The sequence below is a fragment of the Neolamprologus brichardi genome, chromosome 14 (assembly GCF_056152115.1).
Source record: "Neolamprologus brichardi isolate AB-2024 chromosome 14, ASM5615211v1, whole genome shotgun sequence".
Taxonomy (NCBI): Eukaryota; Metazoa; Chordata; class Actinopteri; order Cichliformes; family Cichlidae; genus Neolamprologus; species Neolamprologus brichardi.
The window spans coordinates 7500827-7519218 of NC_142117.1; the positions used below are offsets into that span (position 1 = coordinate 7500827).

The window sequence follows — 18392 nt, forward strand, 5'->3', positions numbered from 1 at the left end:
AGATATTTCTTCTACAATCTGTAGTGCTGTAGGGTTAGAGTGGATTAAGGATCAAAGTGTATAGCAACTTTCGGGAACTGCATTTTTGGGACAGAAGATCAAGGAAGAGGGATAAGAGGAAATAGTGGGATTAAAGAGAATAATGTTTTACAAAACTGCAGGTAATTTTAAATACAATCTTTCAAGTTATATTTAAAGGTAAACACTGCTTAGTGATGCTTGCTAAACCGGAAATGAAAAGTAGACCTTTAGTTGAGTTTTTGCAATCAAATATTAGATCTGTATATGATGTTAAGTAAAGTTGTTGTTTTGTTTTTTTTTTAATTTTGAAACATCCTGCAAAACAAACTGACTCTTATTCAGAGGTTCAGTAAATACACTCTAGCGTCAAGTCACAACGACAGTTGCCTCAAGGTGCTTTATATTGTAAGGTAGGCCCTACAATAAATAAATCATTGCTGTAACTTGCTGTACTGTGGCGACTGGTGCACAGCGACCGTGGTGCTCAGGTCATAGTTATGTTACATAAATTATAGCAGAGATATTCTGAATTTACACCGATAATGCTTAGTCTCATTTACTGATTTTCACCTTTGTACCTGTTTAGTGCCTAGCATAAAGTTAGGATAAACAGTATAATGGAAATCAGCCAGGTTAGCTTGTTAAATTTTAGGTTACATTCTGTTAAATTCAGTTTTAGAAATCCACAAAGAGTAGGAAACTTCCGAGGAGTAGCAGCACATGTCAGCTGATTACAGCCTGTACACAGAAAATCTTCTGGAGCTCTCAACAGACGTTATTGTGACTTTCTGATACACACATCCTTTAAAGACCTAATTTTAAAGTAAAGAATGTCTGTACGTTTGCCACATATACCACACACCATTGCCTTAATGAGTTTTATTAACGAATTACGTAGCTAGTCCTGTAGTTAATCTTAAAGCTGAATCATGATAGTTAATCCGATAGCTAAGAGGAAAGGGATCGATAAGGAGTGGGATCACCCTGTAAAATGTCAGAAAAACAAATAAACAAACATCTGTATTCCTAATTAAGTCCTTAAGTCCACTTATTTAATAAATTACATATTTAAAACATTTTGAAAATCTTTTTTTTGAAATTGGAATTCAAAAATGTTTATTAAAATTAGGATTTAGATTTTTTTGCACAATTATTCTTATGGCACAATTCGTTATTAAATCATAACATCCGTTAAATTTGAAATATTTATATTATTTACTCTTCTTATTTTATTAGTTAAACAATAATTGATTTTGTTAATGCCTAAACAAAAATACGAAATTAAAACTGAATTTGTAAATTAAACTGAATCTGATCTATTTTAATTCACTGATGTATAATCTTAATTGCACAGTACATTTTTAAAACGCTTTATTTCGATGCGCGTGACTCTTCCGGTTCTCCATAGTTGAGTGTTGTTATGTAACAGTACTCCGGTGGTTTACCGGCGGCGTCTGATGAGGTTTTATTAGCCGTTGCTATGGTAACCACTTGTTTTGCCTAACTCCTGCATAACGTGCAGGACATTGAAACGTACTCTTCTGCTCTTCTGGTGGTTTTCTGCTGTACCAAAGAAGGTATATATCATAAACGCTAGGCTCCTGTCGTTTGTTAAGTTAACCCGTCGGAAACTGTGATATCAGATTGAAGTTTGAACAGCGGGCAAGTAATTTTGGGGTTAGCATACACTCTGTGTTGTTTCAAATGGAAATTTGCCATGTCGTTTTACTCTTTTACTGGTATGTTTTGAATTGGCCGGGGGGGGGGAGAGCGTAACGGAAGCTGTTATTTTAATTTTGACTGTGTTTCTGTTCATTCACTTTTTAATGGCCGGCTGACTATGAAAATCCATCTGCTAATGCAGAGGGGAGGGAGACAGGACAGAAAACGGGCTGTATGCATTTCCATCATTGTTTAGGACACAGTCTCAGGCTGCATTAACACAAGACTTCTCTTAAGAAGCAGAACACTGGTGGTTCAGGCATGATGAGTGTTAGATTACTCAGGGCTGGCCAAGACTCCTTTTCACAGCAGTGCAGTTGTACAGGGTGATATTAAGTGTTTGGTATTCCAGTAGAGGCGATCAGCTGGTGGACCCAGCAGAGTGTCATGGGCACTTTCCTCTGGTGTTATTTTTAAATTTCTCTGTAACAATCAGCAGCCACAGTTCTTTCCACTCCCTTGTTAATGTTCCTCCTTCCTGCTCATACTCACTACCAAGTGGAGAACGATGTCGTTCCCGGACCACAGCTCCCAGCTGGGTGTGAGACCCGATTTGAAAAACATTGAAGTTATGCTGAATCACTCTGAGGTCTTCAGGGCAGAGTGTAAAGGGCTGATCCAGGAGACTGACAAAGCATGGCGGCGCATGCAAAATGATGATCAAAAGAGACTCGGTAAGCAAAAATGAATATTTCACACAGAATGAAAGACTATGGAGGTGAATTGTAATGTTTCTTCCTTTTTTTTAAAAAAAAATTCTGCTGTCCAGATCAGCGGGTCAGAGATATCCAGTTTCTGATAAAAGAATTGCAGCTAAAGCTGGAGGAGGTCATTCTGGAGACTGATGCTCTTATAACTTTACAGAGCAGTGTTGTGAAGGCTCTGGAGGGCACCAAAGAGCCTCTGAGAGTCACTGTTCTCTGTCTGGAGGAGAGGTGAGGCAATATTTTTTACAAGTTTATAATAATAATGGTACCAAAGAGTCCAGGAAATGATTAAAGCATACATTTTAAAGAAGCTAATGTCAGCCCTAATTCCGTGTAAAGATGCACCTCCTAGCTAAGGCTAACATTAGGCTCATGATCTGCAGGATGAAACGCTTCCCGGCTGAGAGGGTGGATGATGAAGTGGAAAGAGAGCTGCTGAAGGAGCAGGAGGTTCTCAAAGGAGTGGCTTCCCTCCTGGAGCGTACAGTGGAGCAGATGTGTGAACAGATTCGGTAAGAAAATTGGGCTCAATTTGATTTCGAGGGCATCATAAAAGCACACAAAGGCTTTGGGTTTGCTACCTAGACAACCAAAGTGAAAGTCTGCTGTTTTGTTCCAGACTGAACCGATCTGCCAAGTACCATTTAGAGAAGGATCTGAAGGAGAAATCTGAGGCCCAGCACATTGACAACTCCTGTGTTGTAATGACCACCCATTCCATCGGTAACCTGCAGCTGTCCACAACCAAGAGCACCAGTCTGCCTAGGTGAACCTCTTGTTTAACACAAAAACATGTAGAAACAGTTTTCAGACATGAATTAGTTTTTTCCTACTTGAGGTCTAAAATTATGCTGTGATTAATTTCTTTAAGTTTTCTGCATAAAAGGAAAGTCAAGAAATGTTAAAAAGATAGTTGCGTCATTTGGTTTTTCTTAGCTTGACAGTGACTCCAAAGCAGTGGGAGAACATTTCAGATATCAACATAGCTAAAGCAGAGCACCAGAAGACCAACTCTGAGTCCATGAGGGCCCTGGTGCAGTCTGTCCTGGAGCAGACAGCTGCTGACATGCAGAAGCAGTTCCAGGCAACAACAACTGCCTTCCAGACACATATCCAGGAAATCAAGTCTGCCAGGAGCCAGATGGAAGAGAAACTGCCGGAGGTAGGGCAGGGAGGTTTGTTAGACTGCGTGCTTGTTGTAATATACAAGGAAGCAGATGTAATGCTGTGTTTATCATTCTGCCAGGTATTAAATTAATGACTGGTTTTAAATCATTTTCTGTTCTACTTTAAAGTTAGCACGTGTGTTGTGGTGACCTAAGTCACCACAACACACGTTTTTCATATCCCACATTTTCATATTCTCACGTATTTGCACAAAAGTTGACCTCGCCTGCGTTTGTGGAGGGAGGTGCACACGCAGGTGTATTTGTTTGGCCATATCTGTGAGGATATTCACTCAAATTAAGACTTTGCAGGGCCTCTGACCTGTAAGTTGAACCATGAGTGCCAAGCACCAACTTAATGTTATCCTAACCTAAATTTTACTATCCCCAATAAATTAATCCCCAGGCCTTTATATTTATATAGTTAGGAAGAATGATGGCCTGCCAAAAAGTTCTGACTTTTATAAACGTCACTCTGATGGTCTAAAACTCCTACTGGGTCTTTCATAGATAGCCTCACAAGTTCTTACTTCATTTTGTCTATTTATTGTCTTTGGTTTCCTGTAACACATTACTTACATAGTTTGAACGTGTGGTTTCCAAGAAAGTTGCCTGTGCAATTTGCTGTTCTCTACAACAGTCTGTCCTTGTGTGTGCATACACACTCATGGACTGTGTCCTTATACCTCATATCGTTTCAAAACAGTAACTGTATGATTGACTTCATATGATGTATTCAGGGCCATGCATAGTTTAACTTTAAAGAAATCGGGGTTTCACTCTTTTCAAACTCTCTTCTCTTCAAACTGACCCTGCAGTAAGTGTAAGCATGAAGAAGCATGAAGTCTTTTTTATGTCATTGCATCAGCAAAATGATTATTAATATATAACGGCCCATCCTCTTGTAGAATAAAAGCATGCATACATTGTTGATATTGTTGGCCTCAGATAATTGTGATTACTCCCTGACTTCAAAACTCTGTTTCAGTCAGAGTGTCGCTGAAAGTCATTTGCAGGTACGCTGCTAAACAAACCTCTCACTTTAGTTTTCATTTCCAGGAGAATCAACATGTGCAGAGCAAAATGTGTCTGCATGTAACCAGAGGGCTCTCCTCTAGTCAGAGTGCCAAAAAGATGTGAATCACATCAAACTTTGTCCCCAGTAGATCAAAGATTCAGAGTGCAGAGGAACTGAATTATAGAGTGTACATTAAAAAAAAGACATAGCAACTGTGGTGTCATCATTGGATTTGCATTTTTGAGGCCTCAAGAGTAGTATCTTGCACAGTACCTTAGTATTTTGGTCCCAGAGGTGACCATATTTTGATGAGAGGATAGAGTGCAATGTAAACAGCTAATGCTATCAAAGTGTATTAGCAAGCTAACATTATGTGTGCAGTGCAAAGATACATATATCTGCTAGTTACAACAGAGGAACAGACTAATGAAATGTTACGGTGTGAACACACCGTTAGAATGTTAACTTCATAGTAGAATTAGTTTGAAATAATTTCACTGCAGATTGTGAATCTTGGCTGCCCCTGGTGTGACACCTGTATTCCCTCTAGATTCTGTCTGAGATAGTCGGCCAGGAGAGGCTCAGAGAGGATCTTCAAGTGGCCATCACGGAGAACGAGCATTCCCTGAATCTGGCAAAGACCCGGCTGGCTATGCGTCTCCAAAGGCCCGGCAAGGAGCAGTGCTACGATCTAGCCCAGGCTCAGCTCCTCACTGAAATCCAGCACCTCACCTCTCACATCAAGAAGTATGGCCTGCAACAAAACAGATGTAAAATGTTTGTGCTGCACAGCTCAAACCTCATGACCATGTGCAGTATTTGGGGATATTACTGCAGGGTCTAAAACTCTGTCTCTCAACACAGAGACAAAAAGACATCATTAATGTCTTTTTGTCTCTGTGTTGTCAGACTGCGTGAGGAAACAGCTCAGTCACAGGAGCAGCAGAGGGCGCTAGTGTGCTGCAAGCTGAGGATGGAGGAGGATGTCGCTATGAAGGCCAGCTCTCTCTACATTGATGAGGTCATCTGCACTCAGCTCAGGGAGCCTGTCAGGATACATACATTCTGACCATTATATGCACTTCAGATGTATTTCAAAATGCAGTCATATAACATTTTCTTTACAATAACTGTGATCCTGTTTCTCTTTTAAGTAGTTGGTTGGCATCACTTTTCTTTTACAACAAATATTAAAATTGACCTCACATAGAATCTTGTGATTATTTTTATTTGAAAACTATATAATAGCTTTTTTTTGTTTTACAGCAAAGTGTTCCAAGAATGAAGCCCACACACAGGATAATAAAAACTGAATTTATTAGACCTAAAAGCGATATTTCAATTTAACCTCTAAAGAAGATTGATTTAAGGTAAAAGAGATTTACTGATCACCTTCACCAGCTTGTATAGCCTGAATCCCCAGATGAACTGCATTTGCTGATGACCCTTTAATGTCAGCTACATTATCTGGGCATTATTAACGCGAAAGCTCACGGAACCCAATGGCACATATTAGCACATAGTAGCATTTAGAGAACTAGCGGTGTAGCCCTGTTTAGGAAACCTTTGGTTTAAATGTGAGGATAAACTTTAAAATCTCACAGCGGAAGATCATGTAGGTTACACATTAAGTGTATATTCATTTGTAAAGAAGTGTTTTTTTTTTTAAATTATATATCATATCAGTTCAACAATTGGTATTCATGGAAGTACTTCAAACACGCAACTCAAAGTCCTCAGGCTTGCAGTCTTAACAGGGAAACAGACAAAAGTGTGCACAGAGCTCTGGGTGTCAGTGATAGACTAAGACTCACATAATTGTAAATATCCTTCGGCGTGGAAAGGTCAGTAAAAACATCACACTGTAGCTGTGGAAGCATGTTAGTGGTTCACGGACACTCCCATGAATACAGAACTCTGCACCTTCTAGCACACGTTTCGCATCAGTCCCCTCTTCCTCTGCTTTGTGCACATCTAACAAAAGATGAGGTGATCGCCACTGCCGGAATATTAACATGATAGGAGCATAAAAACATTTTAGAGTTATCATGAGAATTTTTTGCAACAACTGATCCGGTTTTACACACACAGCAGTGGAAACTGTGAATATGATGGATAAGTGGTTAGCATAAAAGTTAAGTGGCCGTGCTTGTAATTAATAGACTGTAAGTACCAGTGTGAAATTTACTTAGATGCAGAGTAAAGTACTTTAATTCAAAAACAAACAAATCAACCTTGATAGGAATCATTGTTTTTCTTATATAAAACTGGAACCTTCCAGAAGGTGGATGGCAGAAAGCAAAAAAAAAAAAAATCAGCCACAGCTAAACAAAAACAAAAAAACAAAACAAAGGTTGTATTATACAGCTTTTCTTTCAAGTCCTCCAGGAGCAACTGAAGTTCATTAAAACACAGTAGAGAGAAATCAAAGCTACGAAATCATCTCGCCTCCCAATAGCACTCACAGTCACAGGGCTGGATATTCCAAAAGCCAAGTTAATATTTTAAATAACACAGGAAACATTTAAAATCATGACTAGATCCAGCTTACGTACCTCAGCGTTGCTTTCAGGACAGTACGGACTAAGATCATTACCTTACAGCTAAAAACTCTGTGTCTACTTTAAAAGGAGGAACTCCTTTTAAGGCTGTACTGTTTTAAAGAAGAGTGGAAAGGAAATTTAAGTTGTCTGGTCCTGCAGACCTCTACGCAGTCACATGCAGTGACTGTGGACGTAGAGCTTCTTTTGACTACTGTCATCTGAGGGGTTGCTCTAACTAGCCATTATCTAACCATAAATTAAGACATTTTTAATGTGTAAGCAGCTGGTCTGGCATCACACCGGTTTTGCCATTGAAATAAAAACTTAGCAGTGTAGGTTCGCACACTGGCATCGAGGATACTCGACTCCCAAGTAGTAAGCAGTGCAGGCTGACAGCTCATTTTTCACAGAATAACTACTCAGTCTGAACGTGACCATGGTGCCCTTCAAACAAACACGGCCCGTGGGTTTTGCTAACTCATGTTCCCTTTTCCTTTTCATTACAGTAGCAGTAAAGTGAAGTTGGAGCAGAACCTAACTTATTCAGAATACTTTGGATTACTTGATATATTATCATGCTTTTTAAAACTACATGAATGTGCTATTGCTGTGTGATTTATTATTATTACTGAAGGATACTCGTCATACCATACAATGTAATATCCTCATATGATGACACATCACACATGATCCAGCATTGTTCTAAGAATGCAAACTTTCTTATTGGAAGTTTCCACAGCTGCCAGAAAGGGACAGATTTCTGGCTGGTCTTAATGAGTGGTCGTTGCTCTCTTGTTTTCTCTGGAATTGCTGCACGGAGGATGTAACACCCATGATAAGCGCTGAGGTGTGTGTCCTTGTCAGAAATCAGCAATGCTCAGCTTCCAGGTAAGGAGAAGTGGAAGCAGAAGATATTCAAATGCATCTCTCCACAGCTGCTGATGAATTCTACAAAAAACAAAGTTTGTTAAAAACATTTGCAGGTGAATCACCACTGATTTATCACTGACATCCATTTACTCAAAAATTACTGACAAGTGGATAACTAGTTTATAATTTCAACATTGTACTGTAAAAAATGAAACTTTATATGACAAATGTGGTGTGGTGCTTGTAGAATTTTTAACAAGGACCCTACAAAATTTTACAGTACTCATGCTGCCACACCTCTGATGGCTAGGTGTGCAGTTCCTGCTTTAAATGCATTAACTTTTAAGATTAAGAAATCTAAGTGATAAGAGGCCAGAAATGTTTGAACTTGCTTATGAACCTAAATCACTGAGGCCGTCTCTCCTGCATGAAGTCCCGGTGCTGGTTTTCTAGTGTGTGCGTCTGATGGCCCAAAGCTGACTCAGAGCTGTAACACCATCAATGGCTGCAGTATGGAACAGGTGTGGGTGTGTCCTCATCTCCCAGAGGAGTCCAAATTGTCATCAAACAGCCCTACAGACACAAAAATGTGAAAATATAAACAACCAGACTATCAGCAGTGATTTAAGTACTTTAAGACCTCTGTGAAAATCAGTTACAATATATATCACAGAATTTAAGGCCTTTATAATCACAGAGCATACAGAGAAAAGTACTAAACTGAATCAATTTCAGCTTTCGTTTCTCATGATGCATATTGTATTAATAATTAAATTTCATTATCTGTAGCTTTACCACACATTTGCCACACAGGTGTAGATACTGTAGGTTCAGTGAATGCTTAGATTGCACTGATTAGAAAATACTGGACATTCAACGCTAAGATTCAGCGCACTGTGTTAGAGGCTGGGATTTGATGAATTCATCATATATACAACATTTGATCATCGTTTATGTCCAGTTGAGAATGAATCTGTGCACTCACATATTAAATGAACTGAAATCAGTAGTGTGATCTCGAGTCTTTATATGCTGAATGAGAGAACTGAAAGCTGTTATTTTAATCAGCCTGTCTCAGTTGTTTTAACTCACAAGTATCACAAAGTAATGTGGTAACATCTGGACTGACGAGTTTACTGTCAGCATTTTAATCGCTAGTTTAAAGGCTGTAGGCTGCAGCCGTTGCTCTAACACTGTATAAATGTAACGGGCCTCAGTGCTGGTTCTAATAGTCTGAGCTGCTTCCAGCTTTATTTGTGAAGAGCACAGCAGCTTACAAAACACATAGCTAGCTCGTACAGCTGCGACGTAAAACTTTCATAAACTAAGATGTCCTTAAAATAACGAGGCTATGTGCGGTGATGCTAGCGTTAGCCACGTTAGCACGTTACCTTCACAGGTGGTCAGACTTTGTAAACAGGCACTAAGTCAGAGGTTGGGCTCTCCGTTTCGCTGCAGGGTCCCTTCATTCTTCACATATCCATGTCGAGCCGAGTGTAAATCCCGAGGCTGAACGGCCTTTGTACAAGCACACAGGCTTCTTAGCAGGGCGAAGCTATGAGCTAAAAAAATCCAGGCTGGCAGACAGCCTGTGTCTGACCAACCAATCAGAGAGCTCCTTACATCCCACGGTGTGACTAATTTGAATAGCAGCAGGATTTTTAAAATGAAGTTGTTAATCCAACTGCTAATCCAAATGCTAATCCACATGTTAATCCCTGAGCTAACAGGAAAGGGAAATGGATTTTGAAATGCAGTTTATTAAAGTGCAATTCGAAAAAGGTTTTTGAAATGAAGTTTATTAAAGTGCAATTCGAAAATGTTTTTTGAAATGAAGACTTAAAAAGCATTTTAAAAATCAGTTCATTAAATTGGAATTCAAAAATGAATTTACAAATGCAGATTTTATTCTACAATTCATTAATTAAGCACAGGATTTTTTATTTCGATGCGCGTGGCTCTTGTGGTCCTCCATATGAAACAAGCATGGAATGAATTTGAAACACTCATTCCTTTTCATACATTGAAAGAAATAATCAGTTTTTAGACTGGTCAACAAACATAAATTGACTTTTTATAAAATAAAAATCAATCACTATTGATGGTTAAAACATTACTTAAAATACACAGAGTTACACCTCTAACCCAGGAGGGCCTGTATTTACCGTAACTCAAAAATATCAGACAACAATAAGTAATAACATCTGTTTGCTGTGAGGAAGTGATATGAGCACACCACTGAGCCCTGCTCTTAAAAACTGCCATAGATGTAACTCTCTCTGTAAAGTTGGATTTAAAAAATAACTGCTTAAAGTTAAAGTTCCTTCTGTCAGCACGGAACATGAAGTCATGTGGTTGGTTGGCTATTAGACGTACATTAGTTTATGTTTGATAACTATTGACACAATCAATAACTCAGAGGAAAATAAGAACACTAAAACTAAAAATCAGAGGATCACTGCGTGGGAGCAGCGGCTTTGCGCATGCGCAATTCATTTGCAGTGAACATCTCGCTCTGACAGCAGCTGGAAGCGACTACTGCGTCGCCCGTGAGCGAGGTGCCCACGGCACGGCAGCACCGGCTGCTTGTTGAGAGTAAAAGCGATACGTGCTTTCACATCAAAAACTTATACGTCTCCAATAACACCAGAAAAAGTCACTAAGGGTGTCTGGAAACTTGCTAAATATGGCGACAAAGCCGCTAAGTTGGCAACACTGCTAGCTAGACTCAAATGGGAAAATCCAGCCGATAGCCGCAATGTTTGCGTTTGTAATGGACTTTATAAATGGGGACTGTGTGGTTAGTTTGTGTTTGCTAACTAGTGACATAAGATAACGCAGAGGAAAATAAGAACACTAAAACTAAAAATCAGTTAAAGAGAACACATTTAGGAAGATATACTTTCCACTTTCACTGTCTGTCTCTTTAGCAGGAAGCAGCTGTTCACTGTTCGGCTAGCTAGCTACACGCATTTGAGAAAATCCAGCCGTTAGCCTTAATGTTTGACTTTGTATTTGAATTTATAAATGAGGACTGTGTGGAGAAGTAACATGGAAAATTATCAGACCATATTTTGGTTTTTAAGACAGACTAAATTGTTTGGGAGGATCTCTGTCCACACTCCATTCCAGTTGGTGGCGGTAATGCACCATTTTGCTGTTTGGCAACCACTATGAAGTAATCCAGTCCAGCTGACGGGAGGAAAAAAAAACAACTGTGCATCTCTCTCACTTTTACTTCTTTTACTTCTGTCAATTGACCCTGTGCACGAGAAAATGCTAACTTCCTGGTTTGAGACCGGATGTGGGGTTGTACATTTCCGGTAGCTTTACTTTGCGGTCAATCGCTACTGCGAAGATATACTCCAAAATTGATGTCCAAAACTCGAAAACGGAACGATCGCGTTAAGTTACAAAGAGGAGAAGGTGGGAACACTCACCACTGTTGTGTCATAAAAATCTAATGATCAATTTTGACGTTTAAAGAGTTTAGATCGATCAGTTGTTTACATCACTAAACACAAGCAGAACTGCATCACTGCAGCAGAAGACACATCGTCCACATTCAGAAGCACATCTCTGTATAGTGACTGGTCTTATGATTTAAACAGGCAAATGTTCAGCATTCAAACTACAGGTGAACAATAGTCAAACCAGATGTTTTCCCCGTTATGTCGATATCAGCTAGTCAAGTACACACCTACACAGCATGTTAACAAACCGTGAAAAAAAGCCACACAAAAAATTAATGATTGCTGGTAACGGTTTCTATACATTAGTATTTACGAAGGGTATGTTGTGACTTACCTTCAAAATTACAGCGGTCCCTCGCTATAACGCGGTTCACCTTTCACCTCGCTGTTTCGCAGATTTTTTAGTGCAAGTTTGCATGCTTATTTACGTCCTGCGTCCTGATCGCTGCAGACGATCTCCTCCGTCTCTCCTGTACAGTACAGAATCGCTGCATCTATCGCTAGCAGTGTGACTCTGAAGTGCAGTGCTGTATGTCCACGACGTACACGAAACGTTTTGCACCGTCAAAAAATAAAATTGGCTACTTGATTTCACCTATCACTGGTTATTTTTAGAACATAACACCCGCGATAAACGAGGGACAGCTGAGAAATATAACATTTGAATCCATTTTCTCTTTTCCCCTGAGGCGTGGGGGAAAAATATCGACAAGTCGATGAACATCATTTACAGATATATTGGGTAAATGCCCGAGACATCTATAGAAATGTAAATCGCCGCTTTATTTATTTATTTGCTTAACTTGTTTTGGACCGTAAACAGGGCTCGAATAGGACACCGGAAACAAAGCTCCCCACAGGAGTTTCCGCACCGGAAGTAGCATATGCTAACGTGCACATAGTCAATTTCTCTCTCTCTCTCTCTCTCTCTCTCACACACACACACACACACACACACACGTTTTAACTGAAGGGTGACTTCTTTTCTGAAATGCCAACAAAACTAGGAACAGGAAATTGACCGTCTGACGGAGCAGGTAAAGGACCTGCGTGAGGAGAGTTCCTTAAAGGTTGAGCTGCACAAACGCAGGAAAAAAATCTTCTCGCAGTGGCAAACAAACAGACTTGATCCTAAAAGAAAAATGCACATGTCCAGTTATGCAACGGTATTTGAACAGCGCCGCCGGGACCACAGAAAAGGACAAAGAAATTAAAGAAGAGACCACTCTTGTCCTGGCCCTGGCTGCAACACTGAGTTTTAAATTGGCTTACTCGCTAAATTCACCTAACTTAATTTGGTGTAAACTTGAAATTCAATCAATTTCTCCATATTTTTTACCCGCCTCTCTTATCTATTGTTGTTAAGAAATCATCTATTTCCCCCCCGCCACCATCAATGCTGCCTATTTAATTTGGCATTAAAGAGGCATAAAAAAAAAAACCAGGAGAGCCCTTTACAAAGATGATGGCCTTCTTAGCCTATTAAAGCTACCCTCAAAATTTAACCTACTACCTTCTCACTTTGCTCTCTCTCAAATTAGACACTGCATCTCATCACTGTTTCCAAATTTCCCAATTCTCCCTGCTGACCCACCATGGGTTGACCTTCTGGTTCTTAGAGTTAATCAAAAATCACCTCTATCTAATATATGTTGACCAAATCTGACTCATTAGGCAAAATCAGAACCGCCTGGGAGCGTGAATTAGGTGTTGAACTTTTTGAATCATGGTGGGATAAAGTGAATCTCACTTTTGTTATTGCGCTGCTAACATAAGATGTCCAGTGTTCTGTTTCTACCACACTCGGAGTGGCTGTCCTGACTCGGTGACTATCGAACTATATAGCAACAATAGTATGTCTTTACCCGCTGCACTTTGCTCTCTACTTTCATTCTCTTTATTCAACTCATATCCATCCCTGTAGTGAAACACTCACTGAAAATATGGGTCCTGTTTAGGAAATACTTTAATCTCTGTTACTTCTCCCCTCTCAGCCCCATTGTGTCTAAACTTTCTGTCCAGTATGGTGCGGTTTGGAGTGACACAGAAGTGGAATAACTTACTTTAAGGACCTTTTCAAAGCCAACAAACTAGCATCACAGGGGAGGATGGTGTGTGTGTTTGGCATGATTTGAAGATTTTGAAGCCCTGTTTTGACTGATTATAGTGGGGTGCCCAGAAATGCCAGGACTATTTTTTCCCAGTCCAGCCCTGTTTCTGTGTACACAGATAGATGAAATCCAACCTGGGCTGTAGCTCACTTTAAGGACAAAAATGTTGGTAATCTGCTGCATGATGTGTTCTGTGAGAAATGGCAAATCAAACGCACTGCTAAGAGAACAAAACATCCCAGTGCCTTCAAGATGGATGGATAAAGAAGACATTGTTAAGTTCCGCATTGATTTCAAAATCCTAATGCTTACTTATAAAATCATAAATAGCATCGCACCAAGCTACCTTATTGATCTCCTTAGCGTGTGTACTCCTGGATTAAGGGCTTCTGTGGGTGACATGACAAAAAATAGTCTCTAAACCACATTTTGCATTGAAATATGATTTATTGTTGGTATCAGAGATGGAAAGTAACAAAGTAGAAATATTTTGTAACTGAAGTAGAATTTACAGTTATCTGTACTTTACTTCACTACTATCTTGTGCCCACTTTTTACTTTTACTTCTGAGTGCCTGTACTTTCTACTCACTATATTTTTTACATCAGGATCGTTAGATTACCCCCCACCGCCAGCTTCGGACACAAGAATATTTTATACTTTACTTTACTTTACTCTGAGTAAAGTATTCTGATTCTGAAAATACAGATACCTGAAAATAAACTTAAATACAGCAACTAAGTATTTTTACTTTGGTACTTCCTGCCTCTGCTCTCTGCTAAGGTTTTAGAATCACAGTGGAAAGTTTCGAATTATTACTTCGTTTCAAGGAATGAATACAATGTATAGAAGTAGATCAAAAGTGCTAAAATACAACCACTCAGACTTAATAAACAAAAGGAAAATCAGTTCAGTCCAATAATTTTTTATTTGCATAGTGCCAGTTCACAAGAAGCTGCTTCAAGGCACTTTATATTGTAAGGTAAAGACCCTACAATATTACAGAAACCCCAACAATCCGAGGACCCCCTATGAGCAAGCACTTGGCGACAGTGGGGAGGAAAAACTGCCTGTTAACAGGCAGAGACCTCCGGCAGAACCAGGCTCAGAAAGGGGCAGTCATCTGCCGCGACTGGTTGGGGGTGAGGTAGTGACACAGATGGAATGTGTTCATGTCACTTCCTCACAGCAAACAGATGTTATTATTTATTGTTGTCTACTATTTTTGGTGTTAAGGGAAATACAGGCCCTCCTGGGTTAGAGATGTAATTGCCTCAGTGTATTTTTAGTATTGTTTTTAACCATATCCCTTAGTGATTGAGTTTTAATTATAGTTTAAAATTGTTATTTCTGGTGTGGGAACAGGGCAGCAGGTTTCTTACTGGTGTGAATGTTACACCCCTGAAAACAGGGGGAAAAGAATCACGAGAGTGATTATAACTTGAGTCTCTCATGCAGTCGTTTATTGCAGTGAGGAGAACGCGCGAAAGCCCCCTAGTGGAGAATAGAGACACTACTAATCGATCCCAGAAAAGGCTTACTAGCTGATCAGAGATGTATAGATTGCAGTTCTCTTAAATAACATGAAAGCCATTAATATAACGTGAAAAATAATAAACTCTTAACCATTTTCTTACCATATTTACCTTATTTTGTCCTTATATCAACTGATATGAATTAGTATTAACTGAACAGTTTTATATGCAGTAGTCCTTCAACCTGTCACATGATGACCTGGCTGATGGGGTCTGTTACTTAATTATGTGGTGTGTTGGTTAATCTGGAGAGTCTACTGCTTACATTCTGCAATGCCGATGTTTTGCCCACGAGAGGAGGGAGGAAATAAACCTTTTTTTCTGTCTTTTGAGGAATGCTGGAGATGAATCTGGTTGAGCGCCCAACCTCAGACTGCTCATATGATTTCGCCATAGAGTTTGACTTGGCCTTGGTGGAAATCTGAGGTAGCGGGGTGTGCTTTGCGCTCACCTCAAGTGTCAGTTGTTTATTTTCTTCTACAAGGCTGCTGTTCTTATCCTCATATACAGAAAGGATTCGCTGTGTTGTTACTAACTGCTTTTTGAGGTCGCGATTTTCCCACTCACATCTGTGGAGTTTCTGTATGGCATCTTTGTTTTGAAGTGCAGCCTCCTGATTCAGCGTTGACCGTAGTTCTTTAATTTCTTTGTCCTTTTCTGTGACCAGCTGTTTATATTTGCATAACAGGCGGTCCCGGCGGTGCTGTTCAAATACTAATGCGTGACTGGACATGTGTATTTCTCTTTTAGCGTTAAGTCTGTTTGTTCGCCACTGCGAGAAGATTTTTTCCTGCGTTTTTGCAGCGTATTTGTCCAGCTCAATGGCAACCTTTAAGGAATTCTCCTCACGCAGGTCCTTTACCTGCTCCGTCAGACGGTCAATTTCCTGTTTTTGTCCTTCAATCGTTTGTCTTTGAATTGAACTCATTTGAATTTCAGTTTCCAGCTCTTTTATGTTTTGTTGCTGCTGAAACACAATTTCTTTGTAGTGTGTGAGCTCTTTGTCCAACTTTTCTTTGTCTGCCAAAATCTGGACCAGCCTTTTCTTAACTACGTTGCGCTCCTTGTCAACACAGGCAAGTTGTTTGGCCTGTGCCGTCTGCGCTTCTGCCTGCTTTTGTTTGATGAGCTCCAGTTTATTTTTCACAGCAAAGTACCTGGTCTGATACTTGGATAGCTCTGCTTGAATCATTTCTCGTTCACTATTCTTTTGTTCTGCGTCTTTTGTCAGTGACTCTGTGGTGTCCTTAAATTGACTGATCACGGTCTTAGCCTCAGATAACTCCTTATTAAGTTTTTCATTCCAAAACTCATCGTGCGTCATCTGTATTTTTCGTCTGTGTTCTGTTTCTTTCAGAGCATTTCTCAGACTGACAATCTCATGATCTTGGGATGTCATTTTCTTGAAGGATTCCCGCCACTCACTTTCAAGTTTGGCTATTTGTTCATTTTTCATCTGCAGGACTTTCTCCAGGTGTTGCATGTTAGAAAGCTGCTTTGAGGCTTCCTTTGTCTGACTTTCTATTTCCTCTCGTTTTTCTTTTAACTGTTTTACTAGTTTTTTATTATCCAAGTCCTTTCCCAAAAGCAAATCTGACAGTTCATTTTTTTTCATTATCAATGTGTTTTTCTCCATAATGACCCTGTCCTTTTGCTCTTCAAAATCCTCTGCTTTTTTTTGCCATGTTTTAATTTCAGCTTTTAATTTCTCTTCTTGTGCCTCCACTGTTTTAAGTCTGTCTCTACATTGAAACAGCGTGCTAGCCTCTACAAGATATTCTGATGTCGTTTTTTCAAAGTTGGCCCTCTCTTCTTTGAGCTGGTCCTGGACTCTAAGCTCATTTTTTATCTGTTCTTCTTTTTCCTTCAGTTCTTTTACTTTTAGGTTTTTTTCAGTGGTCACCTGCTTTAATTCTTGCTTCAGGGCCTCATTTTCTTTGCTCAGTCTATTGACTTTTCCTTGAAGACGAGACAGAAATTCCACATCTTTTTCTTTCTGCTCCCGTCTCTTTTTTTCAGTGGCATGTTTCCTTTCCAGGTCTTTGCATCTCTTTTGAAGGTCCAGGATTTTTTTCTCATATTTCTCTGATCCTGCGGCCTTCATCTCACATTGAGCCATACGTTTTCTTATTTGGTCTATTTCTGAGAGATGGGCGCGGGCTTCCTGTTTAAGCCTCGAAATATCATCCATTTGTTGTTTACACACCTTAACTGATATTGTCTTCTGCTGTTCCTTGTTCTCAGCTATGAGGCGTTTTTTTTTTCTTAATTTTTCAAGTTGTTTATGCTGTAATTCTAGTGTGGCAGCTATTTTTAAATGAATGTATTTAATTTGTATTTATATTGTTTGCGCAAAGTTATCAAGTGCAACTAGTTATCTACTCAACTAGGTAATGTGGGTTCCAAATGGAAACTCAAACTAAAAAGCTAGTGTAGTGCTTACAGTTTCTGTCTACATGGGGTGCATTTGTGGGTTTTCTTGAAACCTGACTCCGCCCCCTACAGCTGTCTTCAAAGGTAATTCTGTGATGTCACAAATGGCTTTGAAGAAGAAAAACATTAATGCTGTTTTTCTTGACTCTTATGGTAAGTGTCCTTTTTGCTCTTCTGTTCTTAATTAGTGTGAATGCTATAAAAGCATTCAAACACCGTTAGATTCCTCTTCTTTTGGACATGACTGCTTGTATTTTTCTCATTTTTAACATTTATATTTTTAAATTTATTCAACTTTATTCAACAAAAATTTCCCATGTATTTCAATGGGGAGACCCTTCAAATTCTCCTTCAACTCACTCCTCTTTCAACTCTAACTACTTCCACATACATTGACGTAGAGCCACCATTCAAACTTTAAAACGCAGACAAGACATTCAACTATTCAACTTGTATTTATCTTTTCAATATCTATTATACTTTTTCTTCAGTTCCAGTTTAAGTTTCATCCTTTTTTTCAGCCGTTTCAGAGTTTATAATGGGTGTGTATGGGACGGAATGTTGGCGCTAGAGTGAGACAGCTCAACTGCTAGAGTGAGAGGAGGGGGGGAATTAATCTTAAAATCTTTTCTTAAAACTGCTGCTGTGTCCGCAGCGTTTGCTCTACAGGTATGATTTTACCCTCAAAACGTAGCCATCGCTGTATTCTGTCATCCAATGTGTTTATTATTGTAATAGGTGTTATGGTTCTGTCATAAATGTCACCAATGCACAGCCTCCTCCCTCCAACTCT

The 18392-nt window shown here is 39.5% G+C and overlaps 2 protein-coding genes across 2 annotated transcripts; one reads left to right on the forward strand and one right to left on the reverse strand.

The window, feature by feature from the left end:
- The first annotated feature begins 1453 nt into the window (after positions 1–1453).
- On the forward strand, positions 1454–5703 carry LOC148098789 (tektin-1-like). The gene is made up of 8 exons (XM_087851471.1): positions 1454–1598; positions 2243–2417; positions 2513–2678; positions 2834–2962; positions 3070–3216; positions 3387–3612; positions 5185–5381; positions 5544–5703. The coding sequence occupies exons 2-8, from the start codon at positions 2252–2254 to the stop codon at positions 5701–5703; spliced, it is 1191 nt and encodes a 396-aa protein (XP_087707597.1). The 5' UTR covers positions 1454–1598; positions 2243–2251.
- A 9683-nt stretch (positions 5704–15386) lies between these two features.
- LOC148098790 (uncharacterized) lies at positions 15387–17662 on the reverse strand. Its single transcript, XM_087851425.1, has one exon. It carries the CDS (start codon positions 17355–17357, stop codon positions 15387–15389), a length of 1971 nt encoding a protein of 656 aa, XP_087707551.1. The 5' UTR covers positions 17358–17662.
- Between the last annotated feature and the right edge of the window lie 730 nt (positions 17663–18392).